At 33.4% G+C, this 24,534-nt stretch overlaps 4 protein-coding genes across 4 annotated transcripts; 3 read left to right on the top strand and 1 right to left on the bottom strand.

Moving 5' to 3' along the window:
• The first annotated feature begins 1,881 nt into the window (after positions 1 to 1,881).
• On the top strand, positions 1,882 to 4,887 carry NELF-B (negative elongation factor B). Its single transcript, XM_065349081.1, has 11 exons — positions 1,882 to 2,310; positions 2,388 to 2,486; positions 2,572 to 2,760; positions 2,833 to 3,015; positions 3,086 to 3,259; positions 3,349 to 3,447; positions 3,515 to 3,661; positions 3,737 to 3,811; positions 3,906 to 4,056; positions 4,132 to 4,313; positions 4,384 to 4,887. Exons 1-11 carry the CDS (start codon positions 2,206 to 2,208, stop codon positions 4,726 to 4,728), a joined length of 1,749 nt encoding a protein of 582 aa, XP_065205153.1. The 5' UTR covers positions 1,882 to 2,205; the 3' UTR covers positions 4,729 to 4,887.
• A 146-nt stretch (positions 4,888 to 5,033) lies between these two features.
• LOC135835034 (juvenile hormone epoxide hydrolase 1-like) lies at positions 5,034 to 14,800 on the top strand. The gene is made up of 5 exons (XM_065349083.1): positions 5,034 to 5,398; positions 8,798 to 9,342; positions 9,419 to 9,621; positions 9,788 to 10,040; positions 14,071 to 14,800. Exons 1-5 carry the CDS (start codon positions 5,234 to 5,236, stop codon positions 14,300 to 14,302), a joined length of 1,398 nt encoding a protein of 465 aa, XP_065205155.1. The 5' UTR covers positions 5,034 to 5,233; the 3' UTR covers positions 14,303 to 14,800.
• SerRS (Seryl-tRNA synthetase) lies at positions 6,173 to 8,342 on the top strand. The gene has a single exon (XM_065349082.1). The coding sequence runs from the start codon at positions 6,457 to 6,459 to the stop codon at positions 8,182 to 8,184; it is 1,728 nt and encodes a 575-aa protein (XP_065205154.1). The 5' UTR covers positions 6,173 to 6,456; the 3' UTR covers positions 8,185 to 8,342.
• Positions 14,318 to 20,968, bottom strand: UbcE2H (ubiquitin conjugating enzyme E2H). Its single transcript, XM_065349084.1, has 2 exons — positions 20,490 to 20,968; positions 14,318 to 20,278 (listed from the first exon to the last, which is right to left on the bottom strand). The coding sequence occupies exon 2, from the start codon at positions 20,236 to 20,238 to the stop codon at positions 19,684 to 19,686; it is 555 nt and encodes a 184-aa protein (XP_065205156.1). The 5' UTR covers positions 20,239 to 20,278; positions 20,490 to 20,968; the 3' UTR covers positions 14,318 to 19,683.
• Positions 20,969 to 24,534: the final 3,566 nt, after the last annotated feature.

The raw sequence follows: 24,534 nt of genomic DNA on the forward strand, positions 1-24,534 counted from the left end.
TAAAATTTTTCAGTAAACATTTTATTGCTAAAAATTTTTAAAAAACTCAATTTTTTTGAAAAATTACCTCAAACGTTTCGTTTTTCTATCAGAAATTGCCAAACGTTCCCTTTAATAAAATTCCCCGTTCCACCTTTTTCCTAAAATTGTGAAAAATGATCATTTTTTTGTCAATAAGTATAAAACTCTTGTTTTTTGTTAAAAATTGCCCACAATTTTCACTTCTCACTTACTAAAAATTTCCAATAGGTACCTGAACATTTTTTTGCTGAGAATTGACAAAAAGTTCAAGTTTTTTCCTTATCAAAAATTGTTCGAAAGCCCTGTCCTGTTTATAAAATTATTGCCAAAGCCTTGTTTTTTGACAAAAACTGCCAAAAAGTATGTTTTTTTTTTTCACCAAAGAATTTTAATAAGGTCTTATTTTTTGACAAAACTTTTAATTTTTCCAAAAACCGCTGGAAACTTTTACTTTTTAAAAAAAATGTTGTGTTTTTACTTAATTTATTTCCAAAGTCTTGCTTCTTTTGCCAAAAATTAGTGGGTACCTAACTGTTCAAAATTTACCACTCAACTGACTCAACTTATCAATCTGCAAATAATTCTTCTTTTTGATTTTTTGCTGAAAATTTCGAAAAAGTTTCACTGTTTGTTTTGCTAAAAAGTTCTGAAAGCCACACCAGAATTTTCAACATCTCTTTTTTTGCCAACAATTAAATTAAACGTTTTTTTTTTGTCGAAAATTGCCAAAAATCCTCACTTTTTTTTACTAAAAACAGTCAGTTAGTTTCACTTTTTTTTACCAAAAAGTTACGAAGCAATCTAATCATTTTGTTGTATAAATTCCGACCAAGTGTCCCTTTTTGCTTTTTTTAATCAATAATTTCCAAAAACCCCTGCTATTCGCGAAATTGTTGAAGTCTCAATCGATTTTTATTTTTTCAGTGATTTTTTTCTGCGTTTGTAACTTTTTTTGGTAATTTTCGATCACTTTTTTGTGAGTTTTTAATTTTTTGATTACTTTTAAAGTCACTTTTTTTTTTGGAAAAACTCTCCTCTAAAATTGAAACATTTGTAAGACAATTTCTGAACCTGAATTTTCAACAGAACATTTACATTAGTTGAGCTTTCACATCAAAAATTCAATAATGGGATTTTTCATCTTTTAAAGTGTAGATTTTGAATTTCTAAGCCTTGCCTATGAGGATTGACTTGCCCTTTCCCTTCTATAAATACCCCGGAAGCTCTATCCTCTGTTCTGTCCTTCTGCAAAGGTTCAAGACAGGGATGGAAAGCTAACTGAGTAGCGGATAGCTGAGGAAGTTTGGGATTTTTGAAAGCTAAAAGCTCTAGCCAAAAGCTTTATTTATTCAGCTTTCTTTCAGCTTTTTAAAAAATTCATTTGGTTCAGTGAGTTTTTGTTTGAGTTCTTTTTGTTTTTTGATTTTCAGTTTTGACATTTTTGATTTTACTTTTCTCTAGTTTCAGTTTTCTTTTCTTTTCTCATGTTTTTTTTATCGTTGTGAATGTGAGTCTGAGTATTGTGAGTTTCCATTTTTCCTTTCTATTCAGTATTCATTCATTTCATTAAACAAAATTTGAATTGAAAAGCTGAAACTGAAAGCTAAAAGCTGATTAGCTGAACGCTGAGGAAGTTTGGGATTTTTGAAAGCTAAAAGCTAAAGCCAAAAGTTTCATCTTTCAGCTTTCCATCGTTCAAGAAGAATACGTTCACAATAATGACAAAGATGGTTTAAATTTTAAATTTTGAAATTTTTTAATTTTCAAAAAGGTAGGTTAGGTTAGGTTTGGACCGACGATTAGCCGAACGTGTTTTCAACGAAACACCTTATCAAAAAAATATGAAAACAAACAAACACATTCAAATTTTTATTCGTTTTATTTCTACATAAAATATTTGTGTTTCGTTGAAACGAATTAAATAATTAATAATTGTCGAAGTGACCGCATCAAAAATGAATTTCAATCGTAAAATTTGATTCTCCTTCGTATTTGAGGTCAACTTTACGAATAATATGTTTCCTACATCTTCTACTAATCGTAACCTTATCACTTCTTCAATGCAATGTTCGAACATTTCAATCACATAGAATCAATTTTCGTTGCTTTTCTTCCATTATACTTTAATTCTAACCGTAAAAATTTGAAATAATTCGTAAATTAATCGAATCTACACAAGTCAAAATGCAAGGAACAGGTCTCGAAGAAGTCGGTATCGCCGGTCAAGCGTACCTTAGAGATGCTCTAACAAGTTGTACTGATCCATTACAAGCCATCGAAGAATTTCAGGTATGAAACTCGAATCATACAGCTGTAAATATATCCCATAATATTCAATTAATTACCTACTCGATGTTTCTTTATAGCGAGAAAACGGTATCAGTTTACCATCTTTGAGACAGATGTTACCATTGTTGGATTTACACGGCGTAGCTAGACTGGAATTTCATACTTCCATCTTAGAGGTTAGTAACCTAAATCTAGGAAATTATCAATTCATTTCTCAACATCGATTGTTCTAATTTCATATTTTGATACTTTGTCGTACAGGAACTGAGGGATAAACTTACCTCCAAAATAAGCGAAATAGGACAGAAAGAAGGTCGTGAAAGGGATAAAAAATTGAAAGAATTATTAGTCCGTAGTTTCCCTTTAGTTAGGGTTAAACAGCTTAGGCCAGTTGTTATGGCCATCCTAAAATGTACCAACCACATCGAAGATAAATATTTGAAAGTTTTGGTGAGCGTTTTGTTTATTTCCAGAGTTCGAATCAGGAATACTGTACTAACATATTTAATTACTGTTTTAAAGGTTCGAGATCGAGAACTATACAACGATACAGATACCGAAGTTAAAAGACAGATATGGAGAGATAACCAATCATTATTTGGTGACGAAGTGTCTCCTTTGTTAACGCAGTATATTCGAGAAAAAGAAACCGTACTCTTTGATCATACCAATTTAACGAATCTATTTTTTAATCCATCTCCAAAGGTATAGACTGTCTCTTCAAATCAATACCCAGTGATGAAATCCGGTGATTACATAATTTTCTTCGTTTTAGAACCGAAGACAAGGTGAAGTGGTTCAAAAACTTGCTCATATGATCGGATCCAGCGTTAAATTATACGACATGGTGTTACAGTTTTTACGTACGTTGTTTCTGCGCACTCATAACGTACATTATTGTACGTTAAGAGCTGAATTACTCATGGCTTTGCATGATCTCGAAGTGCAGGTAAAACCTTGCTCGTATTTTTAAAAATGAAATATCGATTGAGAAACATACATAGGTATCTGAAACGTGTGTATATTTTTCTCCTTCAGGATATCATATCTGTTGATCCTTGTCATAAATTCACATGGTGCTTAGATGCTTGTATTAGGGAGCGAAATGTTGATATCAAGAGATCTCGAGAATTACAGGTATGATCGAAATATTTGTACATTTATCTTGCTGCGATGTTCTATATCAACATTGTTTGTTACACAGGGGTTCTTGGATAGTGTAAAAAGAGGTCAGGAGCAAGTGCTGGGTGATCTATCGATGATTTTATGTGACCCTTATGCTATCAATTTTCTTGCTACTTCTGCCATGAAGATATTACATCATTTGATCAATAATGAGTCTTTACCGAGGGTAAATATTTATTTTTTTTTACACAAATATGTCTTGAAAAGTTGAAAGTATCTGATTGGAATTGTTATTTTGCAGGATAATACCATTTTAACTCTACTTTTGAGGATGTTGGCATTAGGACTCAGTGCCTGGGTGATGATCGACTCTCAAGTAGGTTCCAATTCAATGTCGTCACTTCTTCCTCTATCTATCTCGTATTCATTTCGTTTCATTTTTTTTTTTTTTTTTTTTTTTTTTAAATTAGGAATTCAAAGAACCTAAATTAGACAGCCAAGTAGTTACGAAATTCATGCCTGCGTTAATGTCACTGATGGTAGACGACCAAGTTCGAACTCTGAATAGTAAAATGCCTCCAGATGAACGTGAATCTGCCATCACCATCATCGAGCATTCCGGTACGTTAAGAATAAATTTTAGGCCAGCTTAAAATTTCAAGAAAAATCCACATTCACTGTTTTTCTGCATTTTAGGTCCAATTCCGGATGCTGTTCAAGCGTATATTCAAGAAAGTAGCGTAGCTAGTATAATTGCCATTTATTACACTTTACATACTGCCAAAGTCAAGGATAGAGTAGGCCTAATGAGAATATTAGGTTCTTTATCGAATTGCGACAGCGATCGAGCTTTTGAAGACCCATTTCTTCATTCATTGGTAAAAAAAAATACTCTAATTGAGTTCTGGCTGTATTCGAGACATGCCTAATGTGATTGATAATTCGTAGGTTTCTTTATTCATCCAACAAGCGGACGAATTTTCAGCCGAAGACTTTTGTACGGTCGTCTTCGATGAATTTTTCTATCCTGGATTGGCTCGTGAAAACGTCACTCGTCACGTTCTGAAATTATTATGGTATATTCATCCCAAGCTACCAGTTTCGAGATTAAACACTCTGGTGAAAATGCTGCAACCTACTTATCAACACAACGAAGCTGTTCATTCGCTTTATGAAATGCTGCATGAGAAAATTAACAACGATAGCGAACCTAACCAAAGTTCAGCCGTTTCTCCGGATCCGGATGATTTGAATTCGCCTTTAATGAGCGTGCCTACTCCAGCACCTTTATAACGAATACTGTATAGAATCTTCTCTTATTCGTCTCTGAATTAGATATTTTTCATCATTTTACATTTTCATTGAAATGTGTGATATTTTAAGAAGGATGTTGTGTACTTGTAAAATTTTTTTTTTTGTAAATTTTGAAATAAAAGTTTTTTATTTGCTGGCGATTTATTTTTCATTTTTTATAGGGGGGAAAAATATGAACGACAGAAATCACACGCTTATCGTGAACGTAGAATATTTCGAATTATCGTGCAATGTGCGATTGTATACCTATGTACCTATATAATTTAACCTTCGTAAGAAAAATATCGTGTAAAAATACCCGAGAAGTCGTATGTGTTATGCTATCAAGTGTGAATCTTTTTTTTCAAGGATAAGGTTATCTAATAAATATGTAATTTAAAATTTTCGGTTGGGAGTGTGACTCGTAAAATAAACAGTTGGAGTGCTAACATAAATACGAACTGCATAGCAGCGATCAAGACGTGTATGAGAGTGCTGTGAAAAAATGTTCAAATTTACCGCAATAGTAATTGCGCTTATCAGTGCAACCGTATTTTATGTAATTTTCAAGGAGCCTCCTCCTCTTCCGCAAATACCAGAAGTACAGTGGAGGGATGATGCTGTACAAGATACGCAGTTACATCCTTTCAGCATAAATGTGTCGGAAAAAGTAAATATTTTTTAATGTTTATTTATTTTATTAAAATAAGTTACATGCGCAGGAACTTTTTCAGGTCTGGAAAATTTAAGAAATTTGCTATAAATCGATATATAATAATTAGATATTGTCGTCATTTTTGATACCGCTGAGTGCTCGGAAATTTTGCCGCAATATTTGGCAATCTGCCAATCTCCATTAAGTTATTTATTTTATTGTGCATTCGTGTGGTATTAATTATTAATTAACCGTGAATTTTATCGATTACTTTATCGCATTCGATTTAGGGATCAAATTTCACACTTCTCAAATGGCTGAATGAAAAATAACAAGAACCATTTAGCCTAGTCCAATATTATTTTGTATTCAATTCAATTCAAAATTCAAATTCAAATTAGCCTAGGGCATTATCGATTGTACAGGGTGCCCAGAAATATCGTGAACCCCTAACAAAGTTTTCTGCTGAGAATTTCGGTTGGTCACAGTGAATGATAATAATGATAGCACATGATTGGTTGTTAGACTGAGATGATAACATTCCACCAATCAAATGTATCTATTTCACGTTGCCAACCTATATTTTTAATAAAAAACTTTCTTTGGGGTTCACGAAATCACGATATTTCTGGGCACCCTGTATGTAGAAAATTACCGCATTACGTTGCAGAATTTCCAGTAATTCTTGAGAATTTCCCAAAACCTCTACCTACTTATTTCCATTCGATTATTTTGAGTTCGATAATCGATTTCACTTAAAATTCTGCTGACTGGGCACGAATTCCAAAAAGTCAAAAAAATTCCAGCTTACGCAAACGAGCGCTGAATGAAAACAGCTGAATTTTTTACGAATACGAATTTCTAAATGAAAGTGCCCTGTAATTAGTAATTACGTTCCGAAGAAAGCTTTGATTCATGTAAAGTATTCGCTCATTACGTACATAAAATCACCGGTGACGAATAAGCCACGTATTATATAAATCTAACTCGTATATTCGGTACTTTTTTGGATGTGTTTGCTGGTCGGTAATCGGTGTTAGTAAAGTGTTCCCGAACTCTATTTCATCTCCACAATGGGCTTAGACATCGAACTCTTCCGTGCGGATAAAGGAGGTAATCCAGACCTAGTAAGAACTTCGCAGAAAAACAGGTATAAAAATGTCCAACTCGTCGACGAAGTTATCGAAGCTGATTCCGAGTGGCGAACGTTACGTCACAAAACCGATAATTTCAACAAGTTGAAAAACACTTGCAGTAAAGCGATCGGCGAGCTTATGAAAAAACAACGTGCAGCTTCTTCCGGCGAAGCAGGTACCGAAGAAGCTCTGAATTTGGATTTAGAGCACTTGAACGAGTATTTCAAAACTTTGAGCTTTCTCGACGGAAGCGTACCTACCTCGGCTGATGCTTACGTATTCGCTAAAATCAAAGGAGACGTTACTCCGGAATCTCTCGACAAATTCGAGAACCTTGCGAGGTGGTTTAAAACCATGTCATCTTACAAAGACGACGATTTCAGAAAGTTCGGCGAATCGGAGAAATTCAAGAACCAATTCTTACCTCCGAATTTCTTCAGAGATGATATCACTCTAGATGATTTGAAAGGATTATCGTTAGCTCAGCTGAAAGCGTTCAGAATACTGATCGACGATGCGCTCGTAGCCAATGAAAAGAAAATGATCGAAGTTGAACTCAAACGTACTCAATCGTTGGAAAAAATTGGTAATTTATTACACGAGTCTGTACCCATCAACGATAACGAAGATTTCAACGCTGTCGTCGAAACGTTCGGTGATTGCGAAATTCGTCACAAGTATTCTCACGTAGATCTTATCTCGATGATCGATGGCGTCGATGCTGAAATGGGAGCTGTCGTATCCGGTAGCAGAGGTTACTACCTGAAAGGACCTGCTGTCTGTCTACAAGTCGCCTTAGTTCAAGAATGCATTCATCGATGGCTAGAGCTCGGATATACGCCCCTTTATACTCCGTTCTTTATGAATAAAGAAATCATGCAAGAGGTCGCTCAATTAGCCCAGTTCGACGAAGAACTCTATAAAGTGATCGGTAAAGGTAGCGAAAAATCGGACGACGCTAGCGTCGACGAAAAATACCTGATCGCTACTTCCGAGCAACCTATCTGCGCTCTGCATCGAGACCAATGGATTTCCGAAGGCGACCTGCCCATTAAATACGTAGGAATATCGACCTGTTTCCGCCAAGAAGTAGGATCCCATGGTCGAGACACCAGAGGAATATTCCGAGTACACCAGTTCGAAAAAGTAGAACAGTTCGTGATCACTTCGCCATTCGATAACAAGTCGTGGGAAGCTTTCGACGAGATGATCAATAACTCCAAAGGTTTCTACGAAGCTTTGGGAGTATCCTACAGGATAGTTAATATCGTATCCGGTGCTTTGAACGACGCCGCTTCGAAAAAATACGATTTAGAAGCCTGGTTTCCGGGTTCCGGTGCTTTTCGAGAATTGGTATCGTGCAGTAATTGTTTAGACTATCAATCTAGAAGATTGCTTATTCGTTATGGTAAAACGAAAAAAATGAACGCTCAAACCGACTACGTTCATATGCTGAACGCTACCGCTTGCGCTATCACCAGAGTAATTTGCGTTATATTAGAAACCTATCAGACAGAAACCGGCGTCAAAGTACCGGAAATTCTTAAAAAATACATGCCGGCCAAATATAAAGAAGAAATACCGTTTGTTAAAGCGGCTCCTATCGATTTACAAGAAACTAAGAAACAGAAGAAGCAAAAAGAAGGCATGCAAAAGAAGAAATAATCGACGTTGTTAGGAAACCTTTTTTTTTAAACGCCACTTTTTGTAATTTATTCTCTTTTCGAGCGTATTTATTATTTTCATATCGTTAATTTTTTTCTCTCTGCTCGTATAATTTACCTACGAGTGTGTGAAATCAATAAAGTGTTTATTAATTTCGACTTGATTCGTTGACAATATAGTTATTTTGTAATTATATGAGCATTACGCCAGGAATAAAACGACAATTTAGTAATGAAAAGATTTCAGGGTCGTTTTCGCTCGCTTATTTACACGTATACGGTCATAGAAAATGAAAGTAACACGTTACAAGAAGCACACGTTTGCTGACATGTTCGTGATTGGGATTGGAAGGTGTTTGATGAACAGTGTTGCCAGCTTTTAAATTGAGTTTGATGAATTTACGAGCAATATATTTTAGTAAATAGGTTGAATTAAAATTTTCTTGGAGTTTTTTCATCGAAGGGAACAAATCAGGAAGTTCGAGGATGAGATTTGGGGGAACTTGAAGACTCAGTTATCTTGATATTACCTATCTCATACTCGTAGAAGGCACACAAATCTCGCTAAAATTTATTCCTACGTATTCTAAAAATAATCGATGTGTTTTCCACAGGTTTTGGATTCGCTGAAACAACAATTAAAAAGTACCACTTACGTAGCTCCTCTGAAAAACGTTAATTTCACCTACGGTTTCGACTCCAACCAGCTTCAAAAAATCATCACTTACTGGGAGAAAAATTACCAATGGAGAAATCGAGAAAAACTTCTGAACTCGGTTCCTCATTACCGAACGAAAATCTTGGGTTTGAATATCCATTTCATTCATATAAAGCAAAACCCAAATACCAAAACAACGAAGAAAGTCCTACCTTTGCTACTCCTTCACGGATGGCCGGGTTCGGTTAAAGAATTTTACAGCGTGTTTCCATTATTAAGCAAAGTGCAAGAAAAATACGACTTTGTGTTCGAAATTGTGGCCCCATCTTTGCCCGGATATGGGTTCTCGGATGGTGCTCAGTATCCAGGATTTGGAACCGCTCAAATAGCTCAGATTTCAAAATTACTTATGGAGAGATTAGGTCATAAGAAGTTCTATGTGCAAGGAGGTGATTGGGGTTCGCTGATTGGTACCGATTTGGCCACCTTGTATCCTGAAAGGTATTTCAAAATCGGAAGCAAATATTTTTTCACAAACTGTTGATAGATCATTAAAATATAATTTGAATTATTTTAGCGTTATTGGATTCCATAACAATATGTGTCCTATGCCAAACAATCTGAAGTCGTATGTTCAACTATTCATTGGAAGTTTTTGGCCAGAATTATACGCAGATAAAGCATTCCAACATCGACTCTATCCTTTATCGAGTACGTTCAGTTATCTAATGACAGAATCGGGTTATATGCATCTTCAAGCCACAAAACCAGATACCGTTGGTAATAAATCAATCATTTTTCAATTATCTAGTACCTATTCTAGTTTACTTAGGTAACTACTTTTCGTTATTCTCATGCAATAATAATAGGCTAATGAGAAGTCAAACTTATTATTAGGCCTAGAGTATCATTCATTTACGTGTGATTATCTTATTGTTTTTTACAGGTGTAGCTTTATCAAACTCACCGGCTGGTTTGGCTGCTTATATTTTGGAAAAATTTTCAACCTGGATGAATTACAACTATCGTGACCTACCTGACGGTGGATTTGATCCTAAAAGCTTTGAAGGAAGACATTACACTTTGGATGATTTATTAGATAACGTGATGATCTACTGGACTACGAACTCGATCACTACATCGATGCGTTTGTACAGCGAAAATTTCAATAAAGAACGCCGCTCTATGAATTTAGAAAGGTAATGAAAATTTTTCAATCATTAGTGAGACAACTTCACAATAATTTGAGCCAAAAATGAAGTCATGTGCATTGGAGTTTTTCAATTTTTCAACAAGTTCCATAAAATAATCACCGTAATTTCCGTTCTAATCGTATTGCAATTTTTTGTAAAACCATCTACATCATCAGACCAAATTTTACATGCCAAATTACATTTTTTAAATTTTTTTGTGAATTTTTGATTTTTAATTTTACTTATCCAATTTTTTATAAAAAAAAAACAAAAATAAATAAAAATTTTAATTAAATCGAGGTAAAAAAAACTAAAATTTGGCCGTTATCTCATTTTCGATCTCTAGAATCGATTTGTGGTGGTTTCAAGTCGTTCCGGTGTCTCCAGCGGATTTTTAGATTTTTTAGTTCTGGAAAAAAAACTCACAAAAAACACCTAGATAAAAGTAGGTAATTCAGCTCTCACGAAATCAAATTAGACATTTTGGAGTCCTTTTGTATTGGTTTATGAGCGAATTTTCAAAATCCATTTCCATCAATTCAAATTTAGAGTGAGAAAAAATAAAATTTTATTTTGTCCTCATATTATCAACTTTCAAAATTTTCAAAATCCAATTTTTTCCAATCAATTCCTTATTTAAATTTTTTATTTTCAAGACTTTGGAGGCACTGTAGATTTATAATTGTTCAAATACCATCACCAATCAATTTAGGAAGTCAAAAATGAGGTATAAACCAGATTTTTTTACCAGAATCTGATCGAATTTTTTTTCATCAAGAAGAGGTCGAATTTGAAATTCAAAAATCTGCGAGGGGCCCCAGAATTACTCAAAACCACCATTAATAAGCGAGAAAAGAGAGGAAAGGGTCGAAAGAAGGGGTTAACTTCTCAATTTAATTCAATTTTTATTTTACATATTTCATAATTTTATTTTTAAAATGGAAAACAGCCTAAATTTGAAATTTGAAAATTCACTGAAAATATTGAAAAGTTGAGATGCATTTCTGCATGCTCTCTCGATTTTTCTTGATTCGATATAAAAAGATTTTGTTTTTGGGTGCCTTTCTTGTGAGTGGTTCCAAAGTTCTTATTTCTAACCAAAATTCTCCGAAAAAGTAATTCACCTGAAAATTTTGAAATTTTGGTAAGTCTAGGTCATTTTAGCCTTTTTTTCTGCTGGGCTCATAAAAAAAAAATTGTTCCGAACTCTTCGAATTTCAGTTATTAGATACCTACCTAATTTTATTTTGAATTACCTTTTTAAAACTCAATAAACAAATTTGATCCAAATTCAATCAAATTTGAAATAGGTACCATAAAAGCTTACAAGGGAGTCATTTGAACTGGCACCCTCCGATTTGAACGAACCCAAGCTAAATCGAAAGAGCATGTCCTAAAACCCTTGCTATCAAAATTTAAGGTCTTAAAATTCATTTTTAAATCTTTGACAAATTTTTGATAATATAAAAAATTCAAAAAAGCTGTTTTAGGGGTGATTTTTAAAATTTTTCGTGAAATATGAATATGAATGTTTTTTAAAGCAAAGTGAACCAATCCGAATAATTTCTTTTAATTCAACTCTCAACATCAACAACTATTAGTTTTAGGTCATTCGGGAGCCTCCAGTGATTTTTCAAATTTCTCTAGAAATTTCAAATTGCTCTGAAGGAGTCAAAAATTGACTTATGGACTTATAACGTTGTTCGGTGCTTATTAGGCATCCTTTCAATCATTCAGACAGATCTAAAATTTCTAGAAACAATTTTTAAACTGGCGAAGGTTCCTAGAGTTTGTTAATGGGAGTTGAATTATTGAAGGAATTATTCACATTGATGCTCTCATGACAGCTTCGAAAGAGCAGGAAAAAAATCATCACCTGTCAAAATTTCAAGTGCCAAAGTGCCTTTTTCGATTTTTGGTGAATTTTCAAAAATCAAATTTTGGCAAAAATGTGAAAAAAATCAAAATTTTACCAAATTAACCTAGAAAGCTGAAATTTGGGATATACCCTATTTTCGACCTGCCAAATCGATTGGAAACTGTTTCAAACCATTTTGAGCAGTTTTGGAGCCTCCAGCAGATTTTTGAAACTCGAAATTTCCACAAAATTTCATCAAATGGAGTTGGAAAGCAGAAATTAATTCTACAAACTAATTTCAATAAGCTATGAAGTCGACTGCAGGTGAATTTCAAGTCGTTTTGGAGCCTCCGGCGATTCTTTGAAAATTACTGGAGCCTCCAGTAGATTTTTGAAACTTGAAATTCTCACAAAATTTCATCAAATAGAGTTGGAAAGCCGAAATTAATTCTGCAAACTGATTTCAATATGCTGTGAAGTCGACTGCAGGTGAATTTCAAGTCGTTTTGGAGCCTACAGCGATTCTTTGAAAATTACTGGAACCTCCAGTAGATTTTTGAAACTCGAAATTCCCACAAAATTTCATCAAATGGAGTTGGAAAGCCGAAATTAATTCTGCAAACTAATTTCAAGTGGTTTTGGAGCCTCCAGCGATTTTTTGAAAATTACTGGAGCCTCCAGTAGATTTTTGAAACTTATTTCATCAAATGGGGTTAGCAAGCCGAAATTTACTCTGCAAACTAATTTCAATACAATAATATGAAGTCGACTGCATGGTGGTTTCAAGTGGTTTTGAAGCTTCCAACTACTTCTTGGAAATTTCTATTTTCCTGAAAACGCCATGAAAAGTCGAAACCTTTCAAAAAGTCACTGGAGGCTTCAAAATTACTTGAACCCACCTGAAGTCGTCTTCAGAAGGTGTTAAAATTGGAGTGTATAGTTCATTTCAGATGTCCATCTCCTTTTTGATGAAATTCCAATTTTCAAAAATTTACTGGAGGCTCCAGCGTAATTTTCAAAAAATTTCTGGAAGCTCCAATACGAATTGAAATTAGTTTGCAGAATTAATTTCGGCTTTCCTACTTCATTTTATGAGATATGTGGGAATTTCGAGTTTCAAAAATCTACTGGAGGTTTCAGTAATTTTCAAAAAATCGTTAGAGGCTCCCAACCGACTTGAAATTTACCTGCAGTCGACTTCGTAGCTTATTGAAATTAGTTTGCAAAATTAATTTCGGCTTTCCAACTCCATTTTGATGAAATTTTGTGAGAATTTCGAGTTTCAAAAATCTGCTGGAGGCTCCAGAACTGCTCAAAACGGGTTGAAACAGTTTCCAATCGATTTGGCAGGTCGAAAATAGGGTATATCCCAAAGTTCAGCTTTCTACGTTAATTTGGTAAAATTTCGATTTTTTTTTGGCCAAAATTGATTTTTGAAAATTCACCAAAAATCGAAAAAGGCACTTTAGCACTTGAAATTTTGACAGGTGATGAATTTTTGCCTGCTCTTTCGATCTACCCTTGTACGGTTTAAAAAATCTGCGATATCGGCTGACCTGTCAATCAAAAGGCCGTCATTTTGTAAGTAGGGCCACTTTTTTTGTGAGGATAAGGGCTAGAAATGTTTCTTAGGACTCCCCCTTCAAGAAAAAAGTTGTCCCGGAGAATCGGCAGGGGGTGCAAGTGATCCTTATGCGGCCCCCCGACTAAAATCGATAGTGTCAGTTTAAAACGCTCCCTTGTTAGAAATTCAAAAGCCTACTATGACCAAATTTAAAAAAAAAATTGATGGCCTAAAAATTAGAATTTTTTTCAATTTTAATTTTTTCAAAAAAAAAAGTATATAGGTACATTTCATTGTTAATTTTTTTCTCAAATTCATTTTTATGAATGGAAAGAGACAAAGTGACACATGCTCTGGTCTGGGTTTGGCTTTTGATGACTACGATTACGAGCCCTGCCTGCCTCAGTGCCTCCTCCAATTTCCAGTAGAATTAAGATAGGTAATATAATTCATGAAGGATAACTTATAAAAAAGAAACCTTTACAAAACTGATAGACCCAACTTCACTTTTGGCTCAAGTTGATAGCAAAAATATCACGAGTCACATTGAATTACAAATACTAATTAATCACCTACATACAAATAATACTTATATTCATTTCATTTCCATTCAGTATGCCCACCGTAGTTCCAACCGTTTGCGCAGCTTACCCGTATGATTTGGTTTACACGCCCGAAGCAATCCTACGTAATAAATTCACCAATCTGTTGTACTTATCGCATATGCCCAGAGGTGGTCACTTCGCAGCTTTCGAAGAACCTCAACTATTCGCCCAAGATTTATGGAAGGCAGTTTGTAATATCGAAAATCTCGTTCACGATAAACCGCGTAACAAATGCCAATAAACAAACTCTCTCGTGTAATATTTATAACATGTAATTAATCAAATAAAAATACAAATTTAAACCTTAAAATAAGTATATTTACACTCGAAAAAAAAATTGTAAATAAAAACTGTATTGTTGTATGTTCGCTGAATATGTTAGTGAACAAAGTGTTTGGGACAACCGATTTAATACGATTTAGTTATTATATTGTATAGATTGATGTGAATATACCTGCATGAAAGTTTGGACTACACAAACCGTTATACCTGTTAATTTCATTCCGGTTTTTTTTTTTTTTTAATTGATTAATCATTTTTCTAATCTGTATCGTTTTACGTTTCCATTATTATTTTATATCGTATTTGTAGGTAAATATTCGTGCTTTGTACGTTATTGTGAGGCAATGTTCAAAGAGTTTGAGTGGATATTTTAAATTTTTTTTAGAATACGTGATTTCAATTTACTTATTATGATTTTTAGTTTTTTTTTTCTCAAATATATCAGGGAATTTTAGTACGTGCTGTATTTTTTTATTATTTGATTAAATTATTTTCAAATCTAGACAGAAAATGATGAAAGAAAAGGAAGATCGTGGATATAATATAGATCAACTACGAATTACTCGACAAATTCCTACCTTCTATAATTTGAAAAAGAGTAAAATACCTACTTACAGAAAATCCAAACAAAAACAGAGCTGAAAAATAGAAATTAGTCCAGCTACATATTTTAAAATGTTGTAAATTTATTAGGTTCAAATCAAAACAAAATCCTGATCTCAATTCTGTAATTTTTGCATCTCTCTCGTTGAAATCATCTTTCTTTATCTTTTTTTTTTGGTTGATGGGGCAGAAAAAAACTACATCAGCTTAGAAAATGATATCTCAACTCAAACTTTCCGCTAAGAACGAATAAAGCAATAAATTCAATAATACTGTACCACGAAACTTTCAATAATGGAAGTTTCATTATAACAAGGAAAATTTCATTCATTCTCACCGAATCGTTGCATCGATAAACCTCCATTGGCAAGTAAATACTTCAGTTATTACTTTCGTAACATTGTTTAGCACATTTTTACAAAACAGACGCAACTTTATTTTCAAAATGAGCAAGTTTATTCAATTTTCGAGAGAGAGAAATCCACCGTGAACTTGCCATCAAATGGGATGTAGTATAATGCAAACTGTCTGCTCAATGCCTACCTTTATCAAAATACACGCGTTAATTTTGTACTTGGAACAAATTACATAATAATAAATGATTATTAAAAATGAAAAAGCATATCCGTAACGGTATTCCATTCAATTATGATTTGATCAAAAAACACAAACTCCAAGTACACCGATCGATCATCAAATTACATTGAGAGTTCTAAGCGCACTAAAACATCCATCTATATACTCGTCGTATCTACATACCAATTTTTTTTATAGCTAGATATTTTTTTTAAATACTTAAATACGATAATAGTACATTAATACATATATAAAACATCGTTCTTCTCCTTATTTGTTGGTGTGCAATATGGCACAATAAATTATGTTCAATATTCTGAAAACATATACAGTATTATTGGTAAAACAGGTATCTTTCGAGTAGTGTTTCAGGTGATATTTTCAATCGCCAAAATATGGTAACTAAACTACTAAAAGAACAAAACAAAAAAATGGTTTAGATACTGTAAAAAAAAACACACACACACACAACTTTAGGGTACACAATAATGAAAAAATTTTAACTCCTCGATTGAACAATTATAATATAAAATTGCTTGCTCCTAAATTAAAAATTAAGTCGATTTAAAAAAAAAAAAAAACATAATCTGGTATATGAACTTCACAATTATTTAAATTGTCTCGTGAAGAATTCAAGTCAGCGTTAATCTACATAAATAGTGATTCGGAAAGGTTATCATAAATTTTAAGTAATTGTGAAACTTAAACGCAATAATAACAAACTTAATTGAAAAAAATTCTTGCACTGTAAAAATAAAATTAAAATAAGCATAAAAATCGCATATACATACATAAATCGATTATAATCAAAAAAAATATATATATTCGAAAAGCAGAAAATTTTCAGAGATCAACATAATAATAGTATCCGACTTTCAACTTCGATATATTCATTTTTTTTTTAAAATTCAATTTATACAAATTGTATCGTAATTCGATATCATTTCGGATGGCGATTTTTAAAAAAAATTTGTGACGGTTAAATAGGTGCTTAAAAGTTGAATCAAATTGAAATGCGACGTTGCCACTGTTTAGAATATAGAACAGATATATCGGCAACGTTGCAGCAATTGGGAATACATATACAGTATGATACAAAAGTAGTGCCTGGTGGCTTCCATTTCTAAGTGGAAAGAGTTAGAGAGATGAATGAAGCGGCGTTGACTAGGGAAAAATAAGGGCTTTCAAAAGCGACCTTGAAAATTTCAGGCCCACGCACAGGGTGTCCACAAATTGAAAACCGGTTTGGTCAAAAAGTTCAAACTGGTTTTTATTGGCGCAATGTATTCTACACACTAAGGCGACAAAAATGTGATATGAATTTTTTGAAACCGGTTCATTAGTTTGCAACCAGTTGACAAAAAATACCCAAAAATTGTAGATAGAGAAAAAAGCTTGAAACAAAAGTTGTTCAGCGTGAAAAATTGAACCATTTTCGCTGATCGGATTTTGAAACCGGTTCATTAATTTGCAACCAGTTATCAAAGATTACCTAAAAATTGCAGATCGAGATACAAGCTTGAAACAAAAGTTGTAGAAAGTGAAAAATAACACAATTCTTTGTAATCACATCCTGAAACCGGTTCATTGGTTCGCATTCAGCAACCAAATTTTGACAATCCCCTTGAAATTGAGGATGGAGAAAAAAGCTTGAAACAAAAATTGTGGGGCATAAAAAATTGAAGGGCTAATGGTGAAAACAGCCTTAGTCATTTTTTTGTTCACACAACTTTAAACAATTTTTTTTTTCATATTTTATCAATTTTAATGGGAAAAATGAGTATTGTAATGCATTCTGGGATAGTTGAAGATGTTTTTTTAATACTTGACCATAAAGTTTTTACATTACCATTGAAGTAGGATAACAAAGTTTTCATTGATTTGTTCAAAAATCACTTCTGACTAAGGCGACTTTCACCATTAGCCCTTCAATTACACAATTCTGTTCAATTACATTTTGAACCCGGTTCATTAAATCACAGCAAGCCATTAAAAGTTACATAGTTGCAAGTTGATTAGCAATTTTCAAAATCCGATCAGCAGAAATAGTTCAATTTTTCACACTCTACAATTTTTGTTTCAAGCTTTTTTCTCTATCTTTAATTTTTAGGTGATTGTCAAAAACTAGTTGCTAAATGTAAACTAATGGACCGGTTTCAAAATGTGATTTGACAGAATTGTGTAATTTTTCATGCCCCACAATTTTTGTTGAAAGCTTTTTTCTCGATCTCCAATTTTTAGGTAATTTTTGATAACTGGTTTCAAATTAATGAACCAGTTTCAAAATCCGATCTGCGAAAATGGTTCAATTTTTCACGCTGAACAACTTTTGTTTCAACTTTTTTTTCTCTATCTTCAATTTTTAGGTGATTGTCAAAAAACTGGTTGCTAAATGTAAACCAATGAACCGGTTTCAAAATGTGATTGAACAAAATTGTGTAATTTTTTATGCCCCACAATTTTTGTTGCAAGCTTTTTTCTCAATTTCCAATTTTTAGGTAATTTTTGATAACTGGTTGCAAATTAATGAACCGGTTTCAAAATCCGATCAGTAGAAATGATTCAAATTTTCACTTTCTAAAACTTTTTTCAAGCTTTTTTCCTTATCTTCAATTTTTAGGTTATTGTCAAAAACTGGTTGCTAATTGTAAACCAATGAACCGGTTTCCAAATGTAATTGAACAGAATTGTGTAATTTTTCATGCCCCACAATTTTTGTTGCAAGCTTTATTTTTCTCGATCTCGAATTTTTAGGCAATTTTTGATAACTGGTTGCAAATTAATGAACCGGTTTCAAAATCCGATCAGCGAAAATGGTTCAATTTTTCACACTGAACAACTTTTGATTCAATTTTTTTTCTTTATCTTCAACTTTTAGGTGATTGTCAAAAACTGGTTGCAAAATGTGAACCAATGAACCGGTTTCAAAATGTGATCAAACAAAATTGTGATTTTTTACGCTCTGAAACTATTGCAAACTAATGAACCAGTTTCAAAAAATTGATGTCACGTTTTTGTCGCTTTAGTGTGTAGAATACATTGCGCCAATAAAAACCAGTTTGAATTTTTTGACCAAACCGGTTTTTCAATTTGTGGACACCCTGTGCATGGGCCTGAAATTTCAAGGTCGCTTTTGAAAGCCTTTATTTTTCCCTACTCAACTTCGCTTCATTCATCCCTCTAGCTTTTTCCACTTGGAATTTTGGAAATAAAAGCCACCGTGCACTACTTTTGTGTCATACTGTATAAAATAAACAGCTAGGTAGAGATACCTATCTTCTTTTCATCGCGATTAACAATTTTTTAGATGGAAAAATAAATTGATTGATGATTTTCAAGCTTTGAAAACATTTTTTTGTTCAATAGAACGATTTAGAAAATTTGATTCAATTAATCAAGAGTGGAATTTGTGTATCTGTAAAAGATTTTTTTTCAAAATATCTTCGCTCGAGTTGGAAAAAAATCGCCACACACGATGTAAAATGGTACTTTTTCCAAGTGCAACGACCTCGAGTACCATTTTAAATTGGATACTAACACTCGTTTCGAGTTTAAATAACGAAATTTTAGACCGAAATTTCAGAAAACAAAAAAATATCACATATTTTGATAAAATTAAAATATCTTTTTTGAAAGTAATCATCATCGTTATCACATTTACTTTCACTTTACTCGTAACAATGCTCGACCCAATTTTCATTTTCGCAATATTTTTCAATACAACAAACTACAGGTATAGGTAATTGTACGTTGGAGAAATCATACGTCAACTGTTAATGATTGAATTTTTTCAATATATAAAAATGAGCAGCGTAAACGAAGGAAAAAATAATAAGTATAATAAAAATGAAAACTTTTTACGGTTATAAATGAATTATCTTATTTAATAATTTAGTTTTAAGAAACGAAAAGCGAAGAAAATCAACGATACAACAATAATACAACAATTTACGATACATTCGTATAATCATTTCCACATTTATATAACGAAAGAAAGCAATATCAAAAAAGAAACTTTAAGATTTTTTTTCTCATCCAAAAAAAACGAACAGAAAAAAAAGGTCTATAGGTAGCATTGGGGCAGTGATCTAAAATCTACCATCGAGTTAGAAAAAAAAAAAGGAGAAAAAAACATAAAAACCGATAGACGAATCTCTGTGGCTATAATTCCATATCCTGGGCTTCATCTTCGCTAAAATCTGACATCGATGATTCTGTACTATCAGAGGATAAAGCGCGTTCTTCTTGTTCGCGCAGAGCTTCTTCGGTGGCGTATTTTTTCACATATTCGTGTACTTTTTTATTATACTCTTCTGGTTTATGTAAATACATGGCGGCTGCGTCACCGTTTAGGGGATCGATTGGATTCGGATATGTTAGCAGTTGTGGTAGAAATGAATCGAATATATTTAAAAGATCGTATAAAGCTGTCCATGCTTGATTGATTACGTCTAAACAGACGGTACCTGATACTTCGTCTATATTCGGATGGTATACTTTGTTCATGAACCCGATGGAAGGTGATTTAAACGGGTAGTTGTCTGGTAAATGTACTCTTACCTTCCATATTCCGCCTTCGTACGGGGTACCTCTAGGACCGTAGAATTTTACGCAAAATTCGTTTAATCCGCCTAAAATTGTAACTTCGTGTTTACTTTCGATTAGCTTTATGACATCTGTGTCCATGCGCCTTTTGCCAGCGCTAGGTGACGACATTATGGTGAGCCTTTTGATTTTCTGCTTGTGTATGTAATACCTGAAAAAATAAAAAATATTTTCAACGTTTTTCCTGACGTGTTTCGAATTACAATGCGTCTGCGTACTGCATACAGCTGTTTCATAACAAGATCAAGATCGAAGATAACCAATCTGAACTTGTTAATGTGAATTTTTTTCCAACCCTAAATCGAAATACCTTTACTACTCGAGTATAATTATACGAGAATATTATGTATTAAAATACGAACCTTATCAGAAGTATGTTACACAGCTAAAACCATTGTTCCTTGAGAAAACTATAATAATATTATTTCTATAAATACGTGATTGGAAAACGAGTTCTTCAGTCGATTACTACACAATGCACGAACTTCACTCTAGAAGATAAACACACCACCGAGAAAATAAATGTCCAAAACCATACGTAAATATGCTCGCACTGGTAAAATAATATTCGAAGGGAAAATGTTCCTATTTAGCTAGCACAATATTCAACAGCACCAAGATTTTAAAACGTCGTAATTACATCTAAACCAGAACTAGACACTGAACACTGAACCAATTTTGCATAAGGCAGACAATGAAATGGAATCAGCTGATTGAAGAACACCACATCTTTATTGATACGACATAAAGTAAATACATTTTTACTACACTTTACTCTTTAAAAGCAACCTTGACAAAAAACAAGACAAAATAATTATTTCTGATGAACGCAATTCTCAGCTGTTCTTTTGTTTAGTTAAAAGTACCACAGTGAAAACTGCACAGATGAAATTCCATATGGAATGCAACGTTGCCGGATATCGTTGTATTGATGTTATGATGAAAATAAAAACTTTTTTCAAATTTTAAATTAATTTTTGCGTGATTTTTGGCGAACAGCGATTTAAAATAGAATTCTTTCAGTACGAAAATATGAGAACCGATGTGTGTGAGGTATCTGAAGAGATCCTTTTCATTAAAATCTCAAAAAATCTCTGTATGTAAAACAATTATCTACCTAGGCTAGGATAACTATCTATAAACGATTTCATTTCATCGATTCAATTTAATTTTCATTCCACGACTCCGCGTAATATTTTCTGAATACATTCAGCTCGGAAAGAAATGTGTTGTCTTGATATAAAGTTCAAGCTGAACTTGAACGAAACCAAATTTATTTTGATACATCTACAATGTACTAAAACAGAAAAATAAAACATCTAACAAGACGTTTAGTTCAGTCATTAGTGATCAACTTCATGAAAATCAAAATTTACACTTTTCTTGATTCAAAAATTGATACCTACATGCAGATTAAAAATTTTGGCTATTAAGTTTGAAGGTGAATACTTTTGGTGATTTGATTTATGATTTCTTTAATGTACAGTAGCGTGCAAATTAGTTTGGGACAGCAGCAAAATCACAACATTACACCATTTTTCAACAGCTCGCTACAACAATACCGCTAACAATTTTGAAAAAAAAATTACAGGGGGTGAAAGCCCTATCCTTTACGAAAATTTTGATGTGTTAGAACCAAAAAAAATAAGTTTCTATAAGCTCAAAAAAGCTCACTGAAATAAAAATCAGAAAATTTTCAGTCTTTTAGTTTTCCGCATTTACCGGACGAACCGTACGTCCTAGCAAAAATCTGATAACATTATGCTGAAAGAGAATTAAATTCTCTACAATTTCGTTTCTATGAAATTTTCGTAGGACGCTCTGTTTCAAAACTGTACACCTTTAAAGTTTGAGTAAAAAACGTTGCTGCAACTTTTTTTTAGTAAAAAAACCAACTTTTTTAAACTAAAACTTCAAAGACGTGCAGTTTTGAAACAGAGCGTCCTACAAGAATTTAATTCTCTTTCAGCATAATCCCATCAGATTTTTGCTAGGACGTACGGTTCGTTCGGTAAATGCGAAAAACTACAGTAGCGTGCAAACGTTGGTTTTTCTAGTAAAAAAAAGTTGCAGCAACGTTTTTTACTCAAACTTTGAAGGCGTGCATTTTGGAAACCGAGCGTCCTACGAAAATTTCATAGAAACGAAATTGTAGAGAATTTAATTCTCTTTCAGCATAATGTCATCAGATTTTTGCTAGGACGTACGGTTCGTCCGGTAAATGCGGAAAACTAAAAGACTGAAAATTTTCTGATTTTTATTTCAGTGAGCTTTTATGAGCTTATAGAAACTTATTTTTTTTGGTTCTAACACATCAAAATTTTCGTAAAGGATAGGGCTTTCACCCCCTGTAATTTTTTTTTCAAAATTGTTAGCGGTATTGTTGTAGCGAGCTGTTGAAAAATGGTGTAATGTTGTGATTTTGCTGCTGTCCCAAACTAATTTGCATGCTACTGTAGTATTGTATTTTTTTCTAACCAGAATTGATTTAGGATTCTAAAATTTCTCTAAGGTAGGTATCTATCTAATAATATGTAGGTACAGCCAGCTTAGCTTACAAACCAACGTCCAATATAATATATTCATCATTTTCTCAAGAGTAGGTAGATATTCATTGTTAGTTGAATTTGATTTAAATCTATTCACTCGTCATATTCCATTCTGCAGCCATCAACTTGAAATTTTAATTCAAAAATTGATTAAACTGTGATTTAAGCAAACGAATCCAAAGCAAAATCATTTATAGTCGAAGAGCCCGCTTAAGAACCTATTACACCCCCCCCCCTCGATCCTCTGGGACAACTTTTTTCTTAAAGGGGGAGTCCTAAGAAACATTTCTAGCCTTTGCACTCAAAAAAAAAGTGGCCTTACTTACAAAATGGCGGCCATTTTGATTGACAGGTCAGCCGAAATCGCAGATTTTGCGTCCCAACATAGGACTTGGAGAAAATTTTTCAAACCGTACAACGGTAGATCGAAAAATCAGGCAAAAATTTATCACCTGTCAAAATTTCAAGTGCTGAAGTGCGTTTTTCGATTTTTGGTGAATTTTTGAAAATCAAATTTAGGCCAAAAATGAGGGGAAAAATCAAAATTTTACCAAATTGACCAAGAAAACTGAAATTTGGGATATAGCCTATTTTCGACATGCCAAATCGATTGGAAACTGTTTCAAACCGTTTTGAGCTGTTCTGGAGCCTCCAGCAGATTTTTGAAAATCGAAATTCCCACAAAATTTCATCAAATGGAGTTGGATAACAGTATCTCTGCAAACTAATTTCAATACGCTACGAAGTGGTCTGCTGGTGGATTTCAAGTCTTTTTGGAGCTTCCAGCGACTTTTTGAAAGGTCGTATGGCGTTTTTTGGAAAATTGAAATTTCCAAAAAGATAGCTGGAAGCTTCAAAACCATTTGAAACCAGCATGTAGTCGACTTCATATCGCATTGAAATTAGTTTGCGAAGTAAATTTCAGCTTGCCAACTCCATTTGGTAAAATGTTGCGAGAATTTTAAGTTTCAAAAATTTATTAGAGACTCCAGTAATTTTCAAAAGGTTGATGGAGGCTCCAAAATGATTTGAACCCACCTGAAGTCGTCTTCTTTCCATCTCCGTTTGATGAAATTTTGGGGAAATTTCAAATTTCAAAAATCTACTGGAAGCTTCAGTAATTTTCAAAAAGTCGCTGGAGGCTCCAAAAACGAATTGAAATCCACCTGCAGTCGTCTTAGCAGCGTATTGAAATTAGTCTGCAGTATGAATTTCGGCTGTCCATCACCATTTGATGAAATTTTGGGAATTTCAAGTTTCAAAAATCTACTGGAGGCTCCAGTTTAATTTTCAAAAAGTTGCTGGAGGTTCCAAAACGACTTAAAATCCACCTGCAGTTGACTTCATAGCTTATTGAAATTAGTTTGCAGAATTAATTTCAGCTTGCCGACTCCATTTGGTAAAATTTTGCGGGAATTTCAAGTTTCAAAAATCTACTGGAGCTTCCAAAATGACTTGAACTCACCTGAAGTCGTCTTAGAGAGTGTTAAAATTGGAGTGTAGAGTAAATTTCAGCTTTCCATCTTTCCATCTCCATTTGATGGAATTTTTGGGAAATTTCAAGTTTCAAAAATCTGCTGGAGGCTCCAAAACGACTTGAAATCCCCTGCTGTTGACTTCATAGCGTATTGAAATTAGTTTGCAGAGTAAATTTCTGTTATCCAACTCCATTTTAATGAAATTTTGTGAGAATTTCGAGTTTCAAAAATCTGCTGGAGGCTCCAGAACTGCTCAAAACGGTTTGAAACAATTTCCTATCGATTTGGAATGTCGAAAAGAGGGTATATCCCAAATTTCAGCTTTCTTGGTCAATTTGGTAAAATTTTGATTTTTTTCCTCATTTTTGACCTGAATTTGA

Source organism: Planococcus citri, chromosome 2 (genome assembly GCF_950023065.1).
Source record: "Planococcus citri chromosome 2, ihPlaCitr1.1, whole genome shotgun sequence".
In the NCBI taxonomy this organism is placed as follows: Eukaryota; Metazoa; Arthropoda; class Insecta; order Hemiptera; family Pseudococcidae; genus Planococcus; species Planococcus citri.